The 20,007-nt window shown below is 43.4% G+C and overlaps 1 protein-coding gene across 2 annotated transcripts in view; it reads left to right on the forward strand.

The window, feature by feature from the left end:
- Positions 1–20,007, forward strand: part of LOC124711315 (cation-independent mannose-6-phosphate receptor) — a 640,574-nt gene that overhangs the window by 306,751 nt on the left and 313,816 nt on the right. For both annotated transcript variants that reach the window (XM_047241343.1, XM_047241335.1), the window contains exon 17: positions 19,721–19,864. In XM_047241343.1, coding sequence (XP_047097299.1) covers positions 19,721–19,864 — 144 coding nt within the window. The remainder of the gene's footprint in view (positions 1–19,720; positions 19,865–20,007) is intronic.

A 20,007-nucleotide genomic window follows, 5' to 3' on the forward strand; every position in this document is an offset into this window, starting at 1 on the left:
CTGAAAATGGGAATGACATACACTTTTTTCCAGTCACTTGGTATCCCTCCGTTGCTCCAGTGAACTATGATAAACTACTGCTAGGAGGGGAGGAAACTCTTTCACAAAATTTCTGTAGAATCTCGCAGGCATATAATCTATAGCTGACCCTGGGGACGGCATGGTGTCTATGTTATCAGGTTGTGGAATGGCTGCTGAGAGTTGAGTCTGGCTGGCAGGCCGCTGAAGGCCCAGAAAGAAGTGGCTATCAAAATCAATAATTTATTTTCTGCTTGTACATCAGCACTGCATCAATATGGGGAGGTGACCGCTCCTAGCCCCACGGAAAGAGCGCTAGTAGCCAACCATCATGATGCTAGCAACCAGCCAGCTGTATGCAACATAGCTCGTGCCCTGCTTTGTTGACATCTGTCCTCGGTAGATGGCACACCCCTGTTGTGTGACCAACAGTCCCGGTGTCAGTTGGTCATGGAGATAGACAATAATCTTGCAGAGATAGCCACCTCCATGATAAATGACCACACATGGGCAGCCAAAGCCGAGGAGGCACACCCACTGCGTTGTCAGAAGGCAGCTGCCATGCCTGGCATTTGATCTGCTGTCCTTGGGCAGGAATCTGGCTGCTGCTGGAGTGAGCTGGGAAAGCCAGCTGCACTGTGGCTCCAAGTCTGGAGAGCAGTGCAGGTAGCTGATACTGTAATGGAGACTCGAACCTTTGGCTGCTTCTGGCAGCTCCATGTTACCTCGTTGTCTGGCGTAGCTCCTTTGTCCTGGTAGACTGCTGGGCTGATATTCACGAATTATTCTGTGGCCTCATCCCCTCTTAAACACTTAAGAAACAAGTTTTTCTCTGACATTTACACTACAATATTTGTCCTTCATTCACATCCATGCTCTATGGATCCTCTCTACTGGGATTTATGTTACTGGTGGATTTGTTTGCTGGGTAATTCTCTCCTCAAAACAAATGAAGACTATGTGTGGCAGAGTTAGAGGCACTAAGGTGCTATAATCCGTTCATCATAAGAATAAACCTGATGTAAACATTGCACAATGTATTCTTCCATGTTTGCCAGAACCTCATTGGATTCCCGTTTCACGTGGGACTGCAGCCAAGCTGTCTCGAGTTCTGTCAAGTACAATAATAAGGGTACTTTTAGTGCTGTGCATTAGGAGCACATCGACTTGCAGTAATACAGGACAACAGCTTTACCGGCACATTTAACGTGGACAGCACTGGCCGGTCAGCTCGTACAGCTAGCCTGCAGTGACGTGGCCAGCTGCAGTTCACACGTAAAAAGAGACGAACAGAGGAGCAATACAGCTTCGAATGTCATTTAATTTTTAAGCAGAATGAATAATATACTGCAAATCTCCCACAATGCGCTCCTTTGACGGCTAGACAAAAACCACAACACGTTATCATTTTTAGCTAACTTACTATTGTAATTAAAAACAAGAATGATGAAAATTCCAGACTTAACCACAGGGTAATTTTTCTGCATAAGCTGTGTGTAACGTAAGAGAGCACTGAAGAATTTCACCGTATAGTTAAATATTCAAGCCACTGAAGGTATTACTTACAGTCAGTCATCTGGTGATCTCTTAGCTCCTTCCTTATCCGAATCTGAGAAATACATTTCAGTTCTGGAAGTGTCACCTGCTACGTTCATAATGAGCATATCAACAACAGAATCTACAAAGCCAACCAGGCACAGCATTTTCTCTTCTTTTATGACGAGCTGTTCTATATCCCGCCTGCGTTCGGCAGTGACATGTGAAAAAGCTGCATGCGTTACTTCCAGTAAGTCTGGTAGCATTACAGTCTTGTTACTTCTCATGCCAAATCCCACGGCTTGGTTTCAAGTCAGTTCTGTTGGGTTCATATTGTAATGGTACAGTAGCAAATGTAAAAATGCAGCATTTGTGAGATGTGCTCAATGCTGTGAAAACAGTGGTTTTTCATGTTTCTACAATACTTATCTACCTCTGTGGTATTAAACAATGGACAGTCCAAATACAGAGGATTTGGCTTTTAATTTTTGCCTTAAAATTAAATTGTTATGATTTCTTAATTTAAACAACTTTTATGAACAGTCTTTCATAGAACATCCATAATTAAGAATTTGTATTTGAAATGGAAACAGAAATTTCGAGTCCATCATGTAATAAGAAACAAGAAGATGTGCAATATTCATAAAAAAATGATGATGAGTTTTATAATTACGAGATGTAGGTATTTCAAATTGAATGAGGAAAAAAAGAAACGAAAAAAAAGAAAGAAAAAAAAATGAAATTGGAGTTATTTGAACCAATGCACATTTATGCTTATTAGGGTCCCATTCCATCACACTACCGACTGCGCTATAAGTTCAACAAATTTTCTTCAGTTTACTGCATTGTATATAACATTGGGGAAACTTCAAAGCTGATTATCTCCGTATGTGTATGAGAAACATTAGGAACAGCCTGTTTCTCGGCACTTTTTAACTGTATTCCACATGCGTGTTTCACTATGGAACAGAAAGCACCCCAGCCATTTTTATACTGCGCATTAACAGCGCTACAATCAGAGCACAACGCTGCAGAGGCTGTGACTTACACAATTTTTGAAATAAAAACTACGTAGCTAAAGCATGATTAAGAAAAATGCTGATGGTTGTTAATACATTTGAATATCTTAAAGTTTCATATACCGTAACTTAGAAATAAGATATCTAATACATAAGTAGGACCTTCTTCCAAGAGTGACAACACGAGTGTACGTGTGCTATGGCTTCTGACCAATCATCGTGTTTGTTTATATCAGTTTTATTCTTATGATGAACGGATTATATGTATGGTGATGTTAAAGGTTATGGTTACTTGCCATTGCTCTTCCTGATATTGTTTGACATACTGCAGAAATTCATCCCACTTGTGAAACTTTTAACTGGTTAAGGAAATGGACCAGGACTGGTTTCACTGTATGGTTCAGGAAGATTAAATTCTGCTGTAGTAGTAACTCCAGTAGTTCATCTGCCCAGTACATCAGTGGCTATGTTATGTTCCCAGTGTCTATGTTATGTTCAGGTGATTAACTCCTGTCACCTTGGCTCGTAGATGGAGGGTAGACCCTGTTATATAGCATGCTGTCCCATTATTCAACAACCCAATACCTGTCAGTTCTAATCATTTTGCTCCCATGAGCCTTCCTTGCTCGTACCAACTTGCCATAGGTAGAATGAATTCAGTGCAGTACTGCTTGCTGGAAATAAAGTCTGTATTCCACAGTACCCCTCAGACAATCATGTCCTCCTGTTCTACCCTTGAATAGCTTCACCGATTGTGCATTTGATCCAGTTTGAATCACTTGAGCTGGACACACCGTAATCTTCTCCATTGGATACTGGTCCAGCTCCTCCTCCTGTCGTCACCGCATGTCTGTTTGCCTGTTTAGAAATCTGTAGCACATCTCATGTTCTCACTTAGAGAAATTTTCCTGTGACACTCTATTTCACCGGGTAGGGGTGAATGGTGAACATGTAAGTTGTGCATGCCTGCTTGTTATCGGGATCCTAACCAGTACATACAGCTATGCCTGGTCCGTCATCAACTCTACCGATTCCATATGATGATAAAAAGCCAAACTCCACCAGCTGTGCTCTGCCACCAGTATCAGCTCAGACAGTAGACCTCTTTGCAGTCTCCACAATCATGACAGATACTGTTCTGGCAACAACAAGACTGGACTCAGCTGCACATGCAGTTCATGTTGTATAGCCTCTTGTAAGCTTATAATTTCCACTCTCTCGTCCCAAACACTGTCTGCTAATGATTGCAGCGGTCTTGTCGTTGTGACTATAGTATCCAGCACATTTACTCATGCCCGTCTCAGTTCACTGCGTCCTCCGATGCCTTTGCATACTCCATCACCTCACTCATCAACTTCTGAAGCATACTTGTATTGTTTAACACTGTGCTCTCCAAGCTCACTATGTGTGTGGTATTCTACTTCACTGCATGGTATGCCAACTCCTTCACTGCCTCCACTGCCCCTTTCAGTAATAGAAGCAAGATTGAAGAAAAACTGAAAATGCTCATAGGATTTGTCAACCTAGAAAAACCATTCAGCAATATAAAATGGTGCAGGATGTTTTTAATTCTGAGAAAAGTGGGAAAGAGCTATAGGGAAAGACGGATAATGTACAAGAACCAACAGGGAGCAATAAGAATTGGAAGACCAAGAACGAAGTACTCATGCTAGAAAGGGTATAAGAGAGGGATGCATTTTTTCATCCCAATAGTACAGTCTGTAGATCGAAGAAGCTATGATAAAATCAAAAAACTATTCAGGAGTTAGATTAAATTTCATAAAGGATATCAGTGATAAGATTTACTGATGACATTACTATCCTCAGTGAAGGTGAAGGAGAAGTACAGGACCTTTTCAGTGGAGTGAACAGCCAGATAAGTACAGAATATATGTTGGAATAAACTGTAAAAAGACAGAAGTAATGAGAAGTAGCAGAAATAAGAATATCCAGCAAATCACTGTCAAAATTGGTGATCAAGAAGTAGATGAAGTTAAGGAGTTCTGCTTCCTGGGAAGCAAGTGTAACGCATGATGGACAAAGCAAGGAGGACATAAAAATCAGTCTAATTCAAGCAAAGAGGGCATTCCTGGTCAAGAGAACTGTACAGGTATCAAATGTAGGCTGTAATTTGAGGAAGAAATTTTTGAGAATGTGCATTTGGAGAACAACATTGTGTGGTAGTGCATCATGGACAGTGGGAAAACTGGAACAGAGGAGAATCGAAGTGTTGGAGATATGGTGCTACATAAGAATTTTGAAAATTAGGTGGATTGATAAGGAATGATGAGGAACTCAGCAGAATTGCCAAGGAAATATGTTTATGGAAAACACTGACAAGAAAAAGGGACAGGATGATACGACATGTATAAAGACATCAGGAAATGAGCTCTGTGGTACTAGAGGGAGCCGTTGAGGGTAAAATCTACAGGGGAGGACAAAGATTGGACTATATGCAACAAACTGAAATTTTAAATAATTTGATTGGCTGTGATTCAGCAACCATATGATATTTAATTACAGGACATATATACAGGCACTTCGGTTGCACAAAATTTTTGTCAAATTGACCTTGGTTTCAATTGCACTAAGGCACTAATGCAATCTTCATCAGAATAAAAATTACATGGAGTACATGTAATCACACCATGGTTGAAAACATCTGAGCCGAAGTGCTCTCATCAAACAGACATGTCATAGGAATAAAATCTGCAATGTAAAAGTGTAACATAATTATCAAGTATATAAAATACGGCATAGAATATGACAGCTGCAAGGTCACTTAGGGCCAAAAGCAGCATAACACAGCCACTACCATCAGAGTAAAATCGTATGGAGTATTTTATCTAGTTGTCAATCATGTTATATTTTTACATTTTATATTTTATTCCTATGACATTTCTGTTTGACGAGCACTTTTGCTCAGATGTTTTCAACCATGCTGTGATTACATGTATTCCATGTAACTTTTTATTCTGATAAAGATTGCCTTATTGCGGTTGAAACCATAGTCAATTTGACAAAAATTTTGTGCAACCAAAGTGGCTGTATGTACGTCCTGTAATTTAATAACTGAGGAGGTAGGGTAGAGGTGATTTGAAGCTGGAGAATAATTCACGGCGGGGCATATCAAACCAGTCAGAAGACTGATGACTCAAAACACACCACCATAACTGTTAATACATTTATCCCATTGTGATACAAGATGGTAATCTTTGCATTTACCTACAGAACCATATGATTGTAGCCAGGTGTGCCCCTCTTCAACTGAAGCAAATCAACTACCACAAATGTCTATGTTCAAGATTCCAAAAATATGGAAATCGCATGAGGAGAGATCGGGACTGTATGGAGGATGTATAAGGGCTTCCCGGTGAAAAATCCTGTGTTATAGTTGAAACAACATGGTGAATTGTGGACGGGCATTGCATTGCGACAGAATGATGCTGTTTGTCAATCCTTAGCATTTGGACCTGTGGTGCCTCCAATTTGCATGAAGTGTCACATACCTCTGTGTGTTACTTGTGAAGAAAGTCAGTGAATAGTGGACCCTTGTGGTCAAAGAGAAAAGTTATCATGACTTTCCAGGAGCTATTGTGCTTTTTGTTTCATCTAAGTTGCAAAATTCTCTCTGGGAAGGCTTTGCACATGCTCCACACAGTCCCAATCTCTCCCCATGCGATTTCCCAATTTTTTGGAGCCCTGAAGACAGCCATTGGTGGCTGTCAGTTTGCTTCAGATGAAGAGGTGCGTGCCGGGTACAATTGTGGTTTTGTAGGCAACCACAAACTTTTTCCATAAAGGCATTGACCATTCTTATCTCACAGTGGGATAAATGTACTAACAGTTATGGTGATTCTCACTTTTGCTCTGTCTGTCTTATTTTCATTTGACTGCCTCTTACAGTTACGCAACTGAGACTTATTATAGGGTAGAACATCTCTGTTAGCTGACATTATTCCAGAACCCCAACATCCATTTCCTAATTAACCATTTCAAAACCGAGAGAACAGCTTGGTTAAACTAAAAGCCAAGTATCAGGAGCTCCTTTTCCATGCAATACTACCCACACAGTCGGAACACTCGCTCTGGTGTATTGCTCTATTTATAGTACAAATATGCCTGTAAAATCTTATCAGGCATCACACAAACCTTAGGTTCTATTTGATACTATGTGGCTATGAAATGTTAGTGTGATATGTACTGAAGGTTCCTAGGACAATAAGGAAATTGGCTAACTATTTATCAACATAAATATTATCGAGCAACCCTTCCTTCCCATTGTATGCAGTACCTACATGACAGAATTACAATCAGTACACAGAGCTCTGTCACGGTAAACACTCAACCAGACAGAAGTATTTACCTTTCTCAGTAGTTTGAAACCAATTGAAAATTGTCCTCAAACTATTCGATTGGCATTAGCAGTTAACAAACTTCTTACATCTTTCACAAAACTGGCACCTCTGTGGTATTGTTTTGGCGCCGAGGCAATGATCATACTGGTACATTGGCTCCACTCTTCCACAGTGGACCTGTTGCCAGTATAAATCCCAGAAGCTGACTTAAAGGTGTATCTTAGATGCTGTTTCTTTGAAAAGTGAGAAGGAGAGAAGGTGATCAACATTTGATGCAACAAACTCTGAATGATAAAAGTCTGTACCAGCAATTGGAAAATATCACTTCACTGCTCTTGAAGAGAAGGTCTTACATGTAATACATACTTGTCACACTTACACCTGGCTACATACTATGGCAAAAGAACCTCTTCTCAGTGCAGAAGTGGACTGACCTTGACAATCCACCACATTCTTCAGGCATGTCTAGGCTCACCTGATTTTGGTGAGGATTACATCTTGACAAGTCATTAAGAGAAATCTTAACTGGTAATGCAACGAAAGCAGCCATCATTTTAACATTTCTGAGGGAAAGTAGATGTTACCACTTGATTTAAAACACATTTTTTGTTAGTCGATTTATGGGTTGGAGTTGAGAAATGGATGCCGTCTGCCACTTGATTTGCCCCAAGGGGATCCCCACCCAGCTTCACTCTGCCCAGACATCAACTTCGAATGACGCCTACCTGTACTTGAACTCTCTCTGTGCCTTTTGTTCCTATCAACTGTAATAGGTTGTCTGCTACCGCGCACCTCGGAATTTGAATCCCCACTAGACGTCATGGAGGTCGAAGACCCCTAGAGGTCTCTGCACCTTCGCGCCATAAGCTGTGGCAGGGCGCGCCTCCTGGCCCGCTTTTAGTGTGAAGGGGCCACAGTGAAACACGTGGTTCTAGCGGCCAATAGCAGCGCCCCCGATAGAGTACTTAAGTGCTTGCATCTCGCTCAACCAGTCAGTCTAATCTCGCGTACGTCTGTGGACACATCGCCTCACATTAAGACAGCTTACTTACTTTCTTGTTCTGTGTACAAGTGGATGTGTTTGTTAGGTCTCCTTGTGACTCCATTGTTCAATCTTGTTGTTCGTTCTGTCCTTCGTTGGTTGTGTCCGTCTTCTCCCTTGTGTTGTTGTTCCCGAGCCCCTCCGCGGGTCCTGCCGCGCTTTCCGTCATTTCAACCCTCTGACCATCCCAGTCGCAATTACAACAGGTTGAATGACGATTTTTTAAACTGATATCTTATCCTAGTGTTTATGCAGAAGAGAGTATGTCTTCCAACACAGCTGTTGGTCTGAGGCAACTTTAATCCATGCACTTCCTCTTGCTACTGTGGTCTACCTTCATGTATGGATATTCTGCATCATCTTTTACCAATACTCTTAATTCAGTGTTTCCCATAAATCATTTCCTGTGGCAAGGTCACAACCCTAAACCTGAAATTACCAATATTATCTGCAAAACTCTAGAATTTCCTTGTTAATTATGAGAATAAAGGGACTAGTAATCATGCTCTGAAGTCCCTCAGAAACTCCATCCATCATCAGTGTCTTCATTATCTATAAACAAACTATAGAGAAATCAGGAACAGACCAAACTCTGAAAACAACGAAAAAAAAAAATTGTTTTCTACCCCCTTTTTAAACAGTAATCATTACAGAATTTGGTATCTGAGATGAATCTTTGTAAATTCTTGGAAATGCATGCTAAGTTAACAGGTCAGTATTTGGCATGAAATACACTAATTGAAAAAATTCGCAAAACTCAAAAACTAATTAATGTAGAGTAATGCAATTTCAGAAATTTGTCTAGGTAACATGGTTAAGTCAAACAATGGAAACTCCAGGTAGGAATATCAACAATGTAAGAAAAGATTGATTTCTACATACTGTAAAGAAGATACATCATGTTGCAGACAGGCACAATTAAAAGACACTTACATAAAGCGTTAAGTCACAGTCTTCCCACACACAAGCAAGCACACCTCACACCCACACTAACACAAGACCATCAGCTCCAGCATCTCGGGCCGGAATGCAACTATCACGTGGGGTGCAAACACCAATCTTTAGGGGTGGGGAAGGGGAAGGGATAGTAGTGTGTGAGTGGGGAGAGAGACAAATGCTGCCTGGTGGAATGTGTAGGGACTAGAATGCCAACAGGTACAGCATCAGGAGGTTGTCAGGCAAGGAGGTGGGAAAAAAGGAGAGGAGTGGGGAAAGATGGGTGGTTGCATTGGCAGAGGGCTGCAAATAAACAGGGTGAGCAATGAGAATGGGGAGATGATGGGGCAGAGTGTGTGGATACTGTTGGGTGGGGAGGGGGGGGGAGGGGAGGGTGAACAGTATGTTACCATAGGTTGAGGCTGGGATAGTTACAGGAGCAGTGAATGTGTTGTGAGGATAACTCCCATCTGCACATTTCAGAAAAGCTGGTGGTGATGGGTAGGATCCAGATGGCTCGGATAGTGAAGCAGCCATTGAAATCAAGTGTTATGTTCAGTCACATGTTGTACCATATGCGGTCTGCTTTGCTCTTGGCCTCAGTTTGGGGGTGGCTGTTGACCCTGGGGGACAGTTGGTTGGTTGTCGTACCAATATAAAAAAGCTGTGAAATGATGGCAACAGACCTGTGAAATGACATGGCTTCTTTCACATGTGGTGTGGCCGCTGATTGATTGCGCTGAATAACACAAAGAATGTTGGGAAGGTGGTAAATTCTAGTGAATTGGAAGTTACCACAAATGGAGTCCCACAGGGTTCAATTTTAGGTCCTCTGCTGTTCCTTATTCATGTGAATGACCTCTCACTTAACGTTCAGCAAGCAGAACTAGTACTTTTTGCAGATGACACGAGTGTTATAATAAATCCCATTCCAGAAAAAGCAGCTGAAGATATTGTTAAGGATGTCTTTCAAAGAATTATTAAGTGGTTCTCAGAAAATGGACTCTCCCTTAATCTTGAAAAAAACTCACTATATCTAGTTCTGTACACTGAATAGAATCATACCGACAATTGATGTAGTATATTTACAGGACTCAGTTAACAGGGTAGATTTCTTCAAATTTTTGGGTGTTCACATTGATGACAACTTGAACCGGAAGAAGCATATTACTGAGCTTCTCAAACAACTAAATTCAGCTTCTTTCGCTCTTCTTATAATTACTAGTCTTGGTAATAAACAGATCAACTTCCTAATGTACTTTGCATATTTCCACTCAATAATGTCTTATGGAGTAGTTTTCTGGGGTAACTCACCACTTCGACATAAAGTATTGATTGCACAAAAGAGAGCAGTGAGTATAATTAATGGTGTTCACCCAAGGACATCATGTAGGCACCTTTTCAAGGAGTTAGGTATTTTAACTGCACCATCAGAGTACATATATTCACTAATGAAATTCATTACAAATAATCATTTCTTTTGGACAACTCCCAAACGAAAGCGTTGGTACGTTGATAGAAACAATAACAAACACAAACACACACACACACACACACACACACACACACACACACACACACACACACAAATTTCAAGCTTTCGTAACCCACGGTTGCTTCATCAGGAAAGAGGGAAGGAGAGGGAAAGACGAAAGAATGTGGGTTTTAAGGGAGAGGATAAGGAGTCATTCCAATCCTGGGAGCGGAAAGACTTACCTTGGGGGGAAGAAGGGACAGGTATACACAATCGCGCGCACACACACACACACACACACACACACACACACACACACACACACACACACACACACACACACACACAACAGACACAAGCGTGTGTGTGTGTGTGTGTGTGTGTGTGATGATGTGACTTACCAAACGAAAGCGCTGGCACATCGATAGACAAAACCTTTCACCGGACTCCATCAACCTCCTGACCCCACCAACACCCCGCACCCCTACCTTCTACCTTCTTCCTAAAATTCACAAACCCAATCATCCTGGCCGCCCCATTGTAGCTGGTTACCAGGCCCCCACAGAACGTATCTCTGCCTACGTAGATCAACACCTTCAACCCATTACATGCAGTCTCCCATCCTTCATGAAAGACACCAACCACTTTCTCGAACGCCTGGAATCCTTACCCAATCTGTTACCCCCGGAAACCATCCTTGTGACCATTGATGCCACTTCCTTATACACAAATATTCCGCACGTCCAGGGCCTCGCTGCAATGGAGCACTTCCTTTCACGCCGACCACCTGCCACCCTACCTAAAACCTCTTTCCTCATTACCTTAGCCAGCTTCATCCTGACCCACAACTTCTTCACTTTCGAAGGCCAGACATACCAACAATTAAAGGGTACAGCCATGGGAACCAGGATGGCCCCCTCGTACGCCAACCTATTCATGGGTCGCTTAGAGGAAGCCTTCTTGGTTACCCAGGCCTGCCAACCCAAAGTTTGGTACAGATTTATTGATGCCATTTTCATGATCTGGACTCACAGTGAAGAAGAACTCCAGAATTTCCTCTCCAACCTCAACTCCTTTGGTTCCATCAGATTCACCTGGTCCTACTCCAAATCCCATGCCACTTTCCTTGACGTTGACCTCCATCTGTCCAATGGCCAGCTTCACACGTCCATCCACATCAAACCCACCAACAAGCAACAGTACCTCCATTATGATAGCTGCCACCCATTCCACATCAAACGGTCCCTTCCCTACAGCCTAGGTCTTCGTGGCAAACGAATCTTCTCCAGTCCGGAATCCCTGAACCATTACACCAACAACCTGATAACAGCTTTCGCATCCCGCAACTACCCTCCCGACCTGGTACAGAAGCAAATAAGCAGAGCCACTTCCTCACCCCCTCAAACCCAGAACCTCCCACAGAAGAACCACAAAAGTGCCCCACTTGTGACAGGATACTTTCCGGGACTGGATCAGACTCTGAATGTGGCTCTCCAGCAGGGATACGACTTCCTCAAATCCTGCCCTGAAATGAGATCCATCCTTCATGAAATCCTCTCCACTCCACCAAGAGTGTCTTTCCGCCGTCCACCTAACCTTCATAACCTCTTAGTTCATCCTTATGATATCCCCACACCACCTTCCCTACCCTCTGGCTCCTACCCTTGTAACCGCCCCCGGTATAAAACATTGGGGATTTCATAGGGATGAACTAAGAGGTTACGAAGGTTAGGTGGATGGCGGAAAGACACTCTTGGTGGAGTGGGGAAGATTTCATGAAGGATGGATCTCATTTCAGGGCAGGATTTGAGGAAGTCGTATCCCTGCTGGAGAGTCACATTCAGAGTCTGATCCAGTCCCGGAAAGTATCCTGTCACAAGTGGGGCACTTTTGGGGTTCTTCTGTGGGCGGTTCCGGGTTTGAGGAGATGAGGAAGTGGCTCTGGTTATTTGCTTCTGTACCAGGTCGGGAGGGTAGTTGCGAGATTCAAAAGCTGTTTTCAGGTTGTTGGTGTAATGGTTCAGGGATTCTGGACTGGAGCAGATTCGTTTGCCACGAAATGGCTGTAGGGAAGGGACCGTTTGATGTGGAATGGGTGGCAGCTGTCATAATGGAGATACTGTTGCTTGTTGGTGGGTTTGATGTGAACGGACGTGTGAAGCTGGCCTTTGGACAGGTGGAGGTCAACGTCAAGGAAAGTGGCATGGGATTTGGAGTAGGACCAGGTGAATCTGATGGAACCAAAGGAGTTGAGGTTGGAGAGGAAATTCTGGAGTTCTTCTTCACTGTGAGTCCAGATCATGAAAATGGCATCAATAAATCTGTACCAAACTTTGGGTTGGCAGGCCTGGGTAACCCAGAAGGCTTCCTCTAAGCGACCCATGAATAGGTTGGCGTACGAGGGGGCCATCCTGGTTCCCATGGCTGTACCCTTTAATTGTTGGTATGTCTGGCCTTCGAGAGTGAAGAAGTTGTGGGTCAGGATGAAGCTGGCTAAGGTAATGAGGAAAGAGGTTTTAGGTAGGGTGGCAGGTGGTCGGCGTGAAAGGAAGTGCTCCATCGCAGCGAGGCCCTGGACGTGCGGAATATTTGTGTATAAGGAAGTGGCATCAATGGTTACAAGGATGGTTTCCGGGGGTAACAGATTGGGTAAGGATTCCAGGCGTTCGAGAAGGTGGTTGGTGTCTTTGATGAAGGATGGGAAACTGCATGTAATGAGTTGAAGGTGTTGATCTATGTAGGCAGAGATACGTTCTGACCAACCACTATTCATGTGTATATATATCTTGTAATCTGACTTGTTCCACATCATGTTGTTGTTGTTGTTGCAGTTGTTGCAGTCGTCAGTCCTGAGACTGGTTTGATGCAGCTCTCCATGCTACCCTATCCTGTGCAAGGTTCTTCATCTCCCAGTACCTACTGCAGCCTACATCCTTCTGAATCTGCTTAGTGTATTCATCTCTTGGTCTCCCTCTACGATTTTTACCCTTCATGCTGCCCTCCAATACTAAATTGGTGATCCCTCGATGTCTCAGAACATGTCCTAGCAACCGATCCCTTCTTCTAGTCAAGTTGTGCCACAAACTCCTCTTCTCCCCACTTCTATTCAATACCTCCTCATTAGTTATGTGATCAACCCATCTAATCTTCAGCATTCTTCTGTAGCACCACATTTCGAAAGCTTCTATTCTCTTCTTGTCTAAACAATTTGTCGTCCATGTTTCACCTCCATACATGGCTACACTCCATACAAACACTTTCAGAAACTACTTCCTGACATTTAAATCTATGCTCGATGTTAACAAATTTTTCTTCTTCAGAAACGCTTTCCTTGCCAGTGCCAGTCTACATTTTATATCCTCTCTACTTTGACCATCATCAGTTATTTTGCTCCCCAAGTAGCAAAACTCCTTTACTACTTTAAGTGTCTCATTTCCTAATCTAATTCCCTCAGCATCACCCAACTTAATTCGACTACATTCCATTATCCTCGTTTTGCTTTTGTTGATGTTCATCTTATACCCTCCTTTCAAGACACTGTCCATTCCGTTCAACTGCTCTTCCAAGTTCTTTGCTGTCTCTGACACAATCACAATGTCATCGGCGAACCTCAAAGTTTTTATTTCTTCTCCATGGATTTTAATACCTACTCCGAACTTTCTTTTGTTTCCTTTATTGCTTGCTCAATATACAGATTGAATAACATCGGGGAGAGGCTACAACCCTGTCTCACTCCCTTCCCAACCACTGCTTCCCTTTCATACCCCTCAACTCTTATAACTGCCATCTGGTTTCTGTACAAATTGTAAATAGCCTTTCGCTCCCTGTATTTTACCCTTGCCACCTTCAGAATTTGAAAGAGAGTATTCCAATCAACATTGTCAAAAACTTTCTCTAAGTCTACAAATGCTAGAAAGAGAGGTTTGCCTTTCCTTAATCTTTCTTCTAATATAAGTCGTAGGGTCAGTATTGCCTCACGTGTTCCAACATTTCCACATATATCGATAAAATAATCAGGAAAAGATTTACAGAAAATGACATAACTAAAACTAAACTAAACTAAAACTATGACATGATGAGAATAGGGAGTATTGTGTGCGTGGAGTGGCCAGGTTTTGCACGTGGGTCTTCCACAGGGAAATGATCCTTGTGGCAAGGGGTTGTGATTGAGAGTGGCATGGGAATACACTAGAATCAACTAAATACTGAGGGACTACAATTACAGGCAACTTAAATTGGAAGGATCACATAGAAAATGTTGTGGGGAAGGTGACCCAAGATGGCATTTCATTTGCAGGACACTTAGAAAGTGTAATTAATCTACTAAAGACACTGTATACAGTATGCTTGCCTTTTCTGGGCTATTGCTGCTCTGTAGGGCAAAATAAGAGAAATTAGAGATTGCACGGCTAGATGCGTGTGTCGGTGTTTCTCACACGCTGTTTGAGAATGGAATGGTCAAGAAATAGCCTGACAATTGCCACATTTATGTGTGACTTGCAGAGTAGTCATTTACAAAAAGAAAACAACTGTAATGTAGTGTAGCCAACTTCAATCAGTTGATGCCGAGGGAATTATATAAGGCAATGAGACATAAACAGGGGATGAGTTTTCTGTTTAGGGAGTAAAAGAACTGACAGTGGTAGAAGTAGAGAGCAATAAAAGTGTTTCTTGAAAAGAGAAACACTGTAACATCTGATATAAAATATTAGAAAATATTTTATGAAAGTATTTATCTGGTGTGTAACCTTAAGCAGAAGTAAAGTGTGTGTGTGTGTGTGTGTGTGTGTGTGTGTGTGTGTGTATGTGTATATATATATAATGTTCACTTGTCTAATCAAAATGTTACGAGCCCTGACAAGTTAACGACCCGAGGATAGTGTTTCTGAAGGCGTTATTACCATATGTTAGATTCTGGTTCAGCGGTATTACAATTCAGATGAAAGAACATCAACACATTCCTACTTTTAGTCAACCTTGTCCCATAATTTTCGTTTTTCTTAGTTTGATTCTGTATGTCTTCATGAGTTACCCCATTTACCCCTCTAATCCTCGGCAGTCTTCTGTGTGTGTGACTTACCAAATGAAAGTGCTGGCAGGTCGACAGACACACAAACGAACACAAACATACACACAAAATTCAAGCTTTCGCAACAAACTGTTGCCTCATCAGGAAAGAGGGAAGGAGGGGAACGACGAAAGGATGTGGGTTTTAAGGGAGAGGGCAAGGAGTCATTCCAATCCCGGGAGCAGAAAGACGTATTTAAATATGTCTGCTTGTGTCTCTATATGTGTGGATGGATATGTGTGTGTGTGTGTGTGCGCGAGTGTATACCCGTCCTTTTTTCCCCCTAAGGCAAGTCTTTCCGCTCCCTGGATTGGAATGACTCCTTATCCTCTCCCTTAAAACCCACATCCTTTCGTCTTTCCCCTCTTCCCTCTTTCCTGATGAGGCAACAGTTTGTTGCGAAAGCTTGAATTTTGTGTGTATGTTTGTGTTCGTTTGTGTGTCTGTCGACCTGCCAGCACTTTCATTTGGTAAGTCACATTCCACATGGGAAAAATATGCCTAAAAACAAAGATGATGTGACTTACCAAACGAAAGCGCTGGCACGTCGATAGACACACAAACAAACACAAACATACACACAAAATTCAACCTTTCGCAACAAACTGTTGCCTCATCAGGAAAGAGGGAAGGAGAGGGAAAGACGAAAGGAAGTGGGTTTTAAGGGAGAGGGTAAGGAGTCATTCCAATCCCGGGAGCGGAAAGACTTACGTTAGGGGGAATAAAGGACAGGTATACACTCGCGCACACACACACATATCCATCCACATATACAGACACAAGCAGACATATTTAAAGACAAAGAGTTTGGGGAGAGATGTCAGTCGAGGCGGAACTGTAGAGGCAAAGAAGTTGTTGAAAGACAGGTGAGGTATGAGTGGCGGCAACTTGAAATTAGCGGAGATTGAGGCCTGGCGGATAACGAGAAGAGAGGATATACTGAAGGGCAAGTTCCCATCTCCGGAGTTCGGACAGGTTGGTGTTAGTGGGAAGTATCCAGATAACCCGGACGGTGTAACACTGTGCCAAGATGTGCTGGCTGTGCACCAAGGCATGTTTAGCCACAGGGTGATCCTCATTACCAACAAACGCTGTCTGCCTGTGTCCATTCATGCGAATGGACAGTTTGTTGCTGGTCATTCCCACATAGAATGCATCACAGTGTAGGCAGGTCAGTTGGTAAATCACGTGGGTGCTTTCACATGTGGCTCTGCCTTTGATCGTGTACACCTTCCGGGTTACAGGACTGGAGTAGGTGGTGGTGGGAGGGTGCATGGGACAGGTTTTGCACCGGGGGCAGTTGCAAGGATAGGTGCCAGAGGGTAGGGAAGGTGGTTTGGGGATTTCATAGGGATGAACTAACAGGTTATGAAAGTTAGGTGGACGGCGGAAAGACACTCTTGGCGGAGTGGGGAGGATTTCATGAAGGATGGATCTCATTTCAGGGCAGGATTTGAGGAAGTCGTATCCCTGCTGGAGAGCCACATTCAGAGTCTGGTCCAGTCCCGGAAAGTATCCTGTCACAAGTGGGGCACTTTTGTGGTTCTTCTGTGGGGGATTCTGGGTTTGAGGGGATGAGGAAGTGGCTCTGCTTATTTGCTTCTGTACCAGGTCGGGAGGGTAGTTGCGGGAAGCGAAAGCTGTTTTCAGGTTGTTGGTGTAATGATTCAGGGATTCCGGACTGGAGAAGATTCGTTTGCCACGAAGACCTAGGCTGTAGGGAAGGGACCGTTTGATGTGGAATGGGTGGCAGCTATCATAATGGAGGTACTGTTGCTTGTTGGTGGGTTTGATGTGGACAGACGTGTGAAGTTGGCCATTGGATAGGTGGAGGTCAACGTCAAGGAAAGTGGCATGGGATTTGGAGTAGGACTAGGTGAATCTGATGGAACCAAAGGAGTTGAGGTTGGAGAGGAAATTCTGGAGTTCTTCATCACTGTGAGTCCAGATCATGAAGATGTCATCAATAAATCTGTACCAAACTTTGGGTTGGCAGACCTGAGTAACCAAGAAGGCTTCCTCTAAGTGACCCATGAATAGGTTGGCGTACGAGGGGGCCATCCTGGTACCCATGGCTGTTCCTTCCCTTTAATTGTTGGTATGTCTGGCCTTCAAAAGTGAAGAAGTTGTGGTTCAGGATGAAGCTGGCTAAGGTAATGAGGAATGAGGTTTTAGGGAGGGTGGCAGGTGATCGGCGTGAAAGGAAATGCTCCATCGCAGCGAGGCCCTGGATGTGCGGAATATATGTGTGTAAGGAAGTGGCATCAATGGTTGCAAGGATGGTTTCCGGGGGTAACAGATTGGGTAAGGATTCCAGGCGTTCAAGGAAGTGGTTGGTGTCTTTGATGAAGGATGGGAGACTGCATGTAATGGGTTGAAGGTGTTGATCTACGTAGGCAAAGATACGTTCTGTGGGGGCTTGGTAACCAGCTACAATGGGGCGGCCGGGATGATTGGGTTTGTGGATTTTAAGAAGAAGGTAGGGGTGCGGGGTGTCGGTGGGGTCAGGAGGTTGATGGAGTCAGGTAAAGGTTTTGCAGGGGGCCTAAGGTTCTGAGGATATCTTGAAGCTCCGCCTGGACATCGGGAATGGGGTTCCCTTGGCAAACTTTGTATGTGGTGTTGTCTGAAGGCTGACGCAGTCCCTCAGCCACGTACTCCCGACGATCAAGTACCACGGTCGTGGATTGGTCAGCCTTCAGATCACGGATAACCTGGGCTTCAGCAGTGGTGATGTTGGGAGTAGGATTAAGGTTTTTTAAGAAGGATTGAGAGGCAAGGCTGGAAGTGGGAAATTCCTGGAACAGTTCCGTCCTCCGTCACAGCGGGACCCACCTCCTCTTCCTCAAAATCACCCTCTCCAAACCTTCCAGGAATTTCTGACTTCCAGCCTTGCCTCTCAATCCTTCCACCTAACCTTCATAACCTCTTAGTTCATCGCTATGAAATCACCAAACCACCTTTCCTACCCTCTGGCTTCTACCCTTGTAACCGCCCCCGGTGTAAAACCTGTCCCATGCACCCTCCCACCACCACCTACTCCAGTCCTGTAACACGGAAGGTGTACACGATCAAAGGCAGTGCCACGTGTGAAAGCACCCACGTGATTTACCAACTGACCTGCCTACACTGTGAAGCTTTCTATGTGGGAATGACAAGCAACAAACTGTCCATTCACATGAATGGACACAGGCAGACAGTGTTTGTTGGTAATGAGGATCACCCTGTGGCTATACATGCCTTGGTGCACGGCCAGCACATCTTGGCACTGTGTTACACTGTCTGGGTTATCTGGATACTTCCCTCTAACACCAACCTGTCAGAACTCTGGAGATGGGAACTTGCCCTTCAGTATATCCTCTCTTCTCGTTACCCACCAGGCCTCAACCTCCGCTAATTTCAAGTTGCTGCTGCTCATGCCTCACCTGTCATTCAACAACAGCTTTGCCTCTGTACTTCCACCTCGACAGACATCTCTGCCTAAACTCTTTGCCTTTACAAATGTCTGCTTGTGTCTGTGTATGTGCGGATGGATATGTGTGTATGTGCGAGTGTATACCTGTCCTTTTTTTCTCCGTAAGGTAAGTATTTCCGCTCCCGGGATTGGAATGACTCCTTACCCTCTCCCTTAAAACCCTAAAACCCACATCCTTTCGTCTTTCCCTCTTTCCTGGTGAAGCAACCGTTAGTTGCAAAAGCTTGAATTTTGCGTGTATGTTTGTGTGTCTATCAACCTGCCTGTGTTGTGTGGTTTTTTTTTTTTTGGGTGGGGGGGGGGGGGGGGGGGGGGGGGAGCGACACATGACGACTTTGAGAAGGCCAGAGTTTGAATTCAGAATCAGCACCTAAAAACAGAAATAAATTTGCAGAATGGTGACAATAAATGTGATAGGACTAGAAAGTGATCCAGCAGATGCATTATGAGTGCTAACGGCCTAAGAAGAGGATCCTAGTGAACAGGAATGCTAGATTTGAATAGTCTTTGTGATTAAACATTGGGATCCAACCTGGTTGGTCCTTGTAAACCACATGTAATTGAAGGTTCTCTGCCAGTTCTTATTAGTCACCTTTTTCATCATGTACTCGATATACTGAATCATAGATTTTACAGGACTATAAATATATTCATGAAAAAAGACTAATGTGCTCCATGAGTTTGTAGAAAATACAGTTACCAAGACTGTTGTGGAATAAGGTATTTTGATGTGTCACAGACACTCTGCTCTGATTCCAAATTCAGAAACAGTGTTTTTGTTGTATTTTTGACAGAGTCTGGGCTACCCAGTAATCACCCCCCGTATGGACAACAAAAAGGTCATTCTGAAGTACTACCATGGCTCTTCATGCCCGTTTGGACAAGAAGTTAACCTAAGTTCGTCCTTTGTATTCAGCTGTGATCCAAAGGCTGATCCAGTAAGTAATTTTTGTATGTAACTTATATTAATTATCAGAAAAGATTGTAAAACACTAATAAGCAGTCCACTTAAAATTTATTGTTTGCTGGTTAAGATGCTTAAAATACAGTTATTCTTTTCTTTTACTATTTATTCGTGGCT

The sequence above is a fragment of the Schistocerca piceifrons genome, chromosome 1 (genome assembly GCF_021461385.2).
Source record: "Schistocerca piceifrons isolate TAMUIC-IGC-003096 chromosome 1, iqSchPice1.1, whole genome shotgun sequence".
NCBI classification, from domain to species: Eukaryota; Metazoa; Arthropoda; class Insecta; order Orthoptera; family Acrididae; genus Schistocerca; species Schistocerca piceifrons.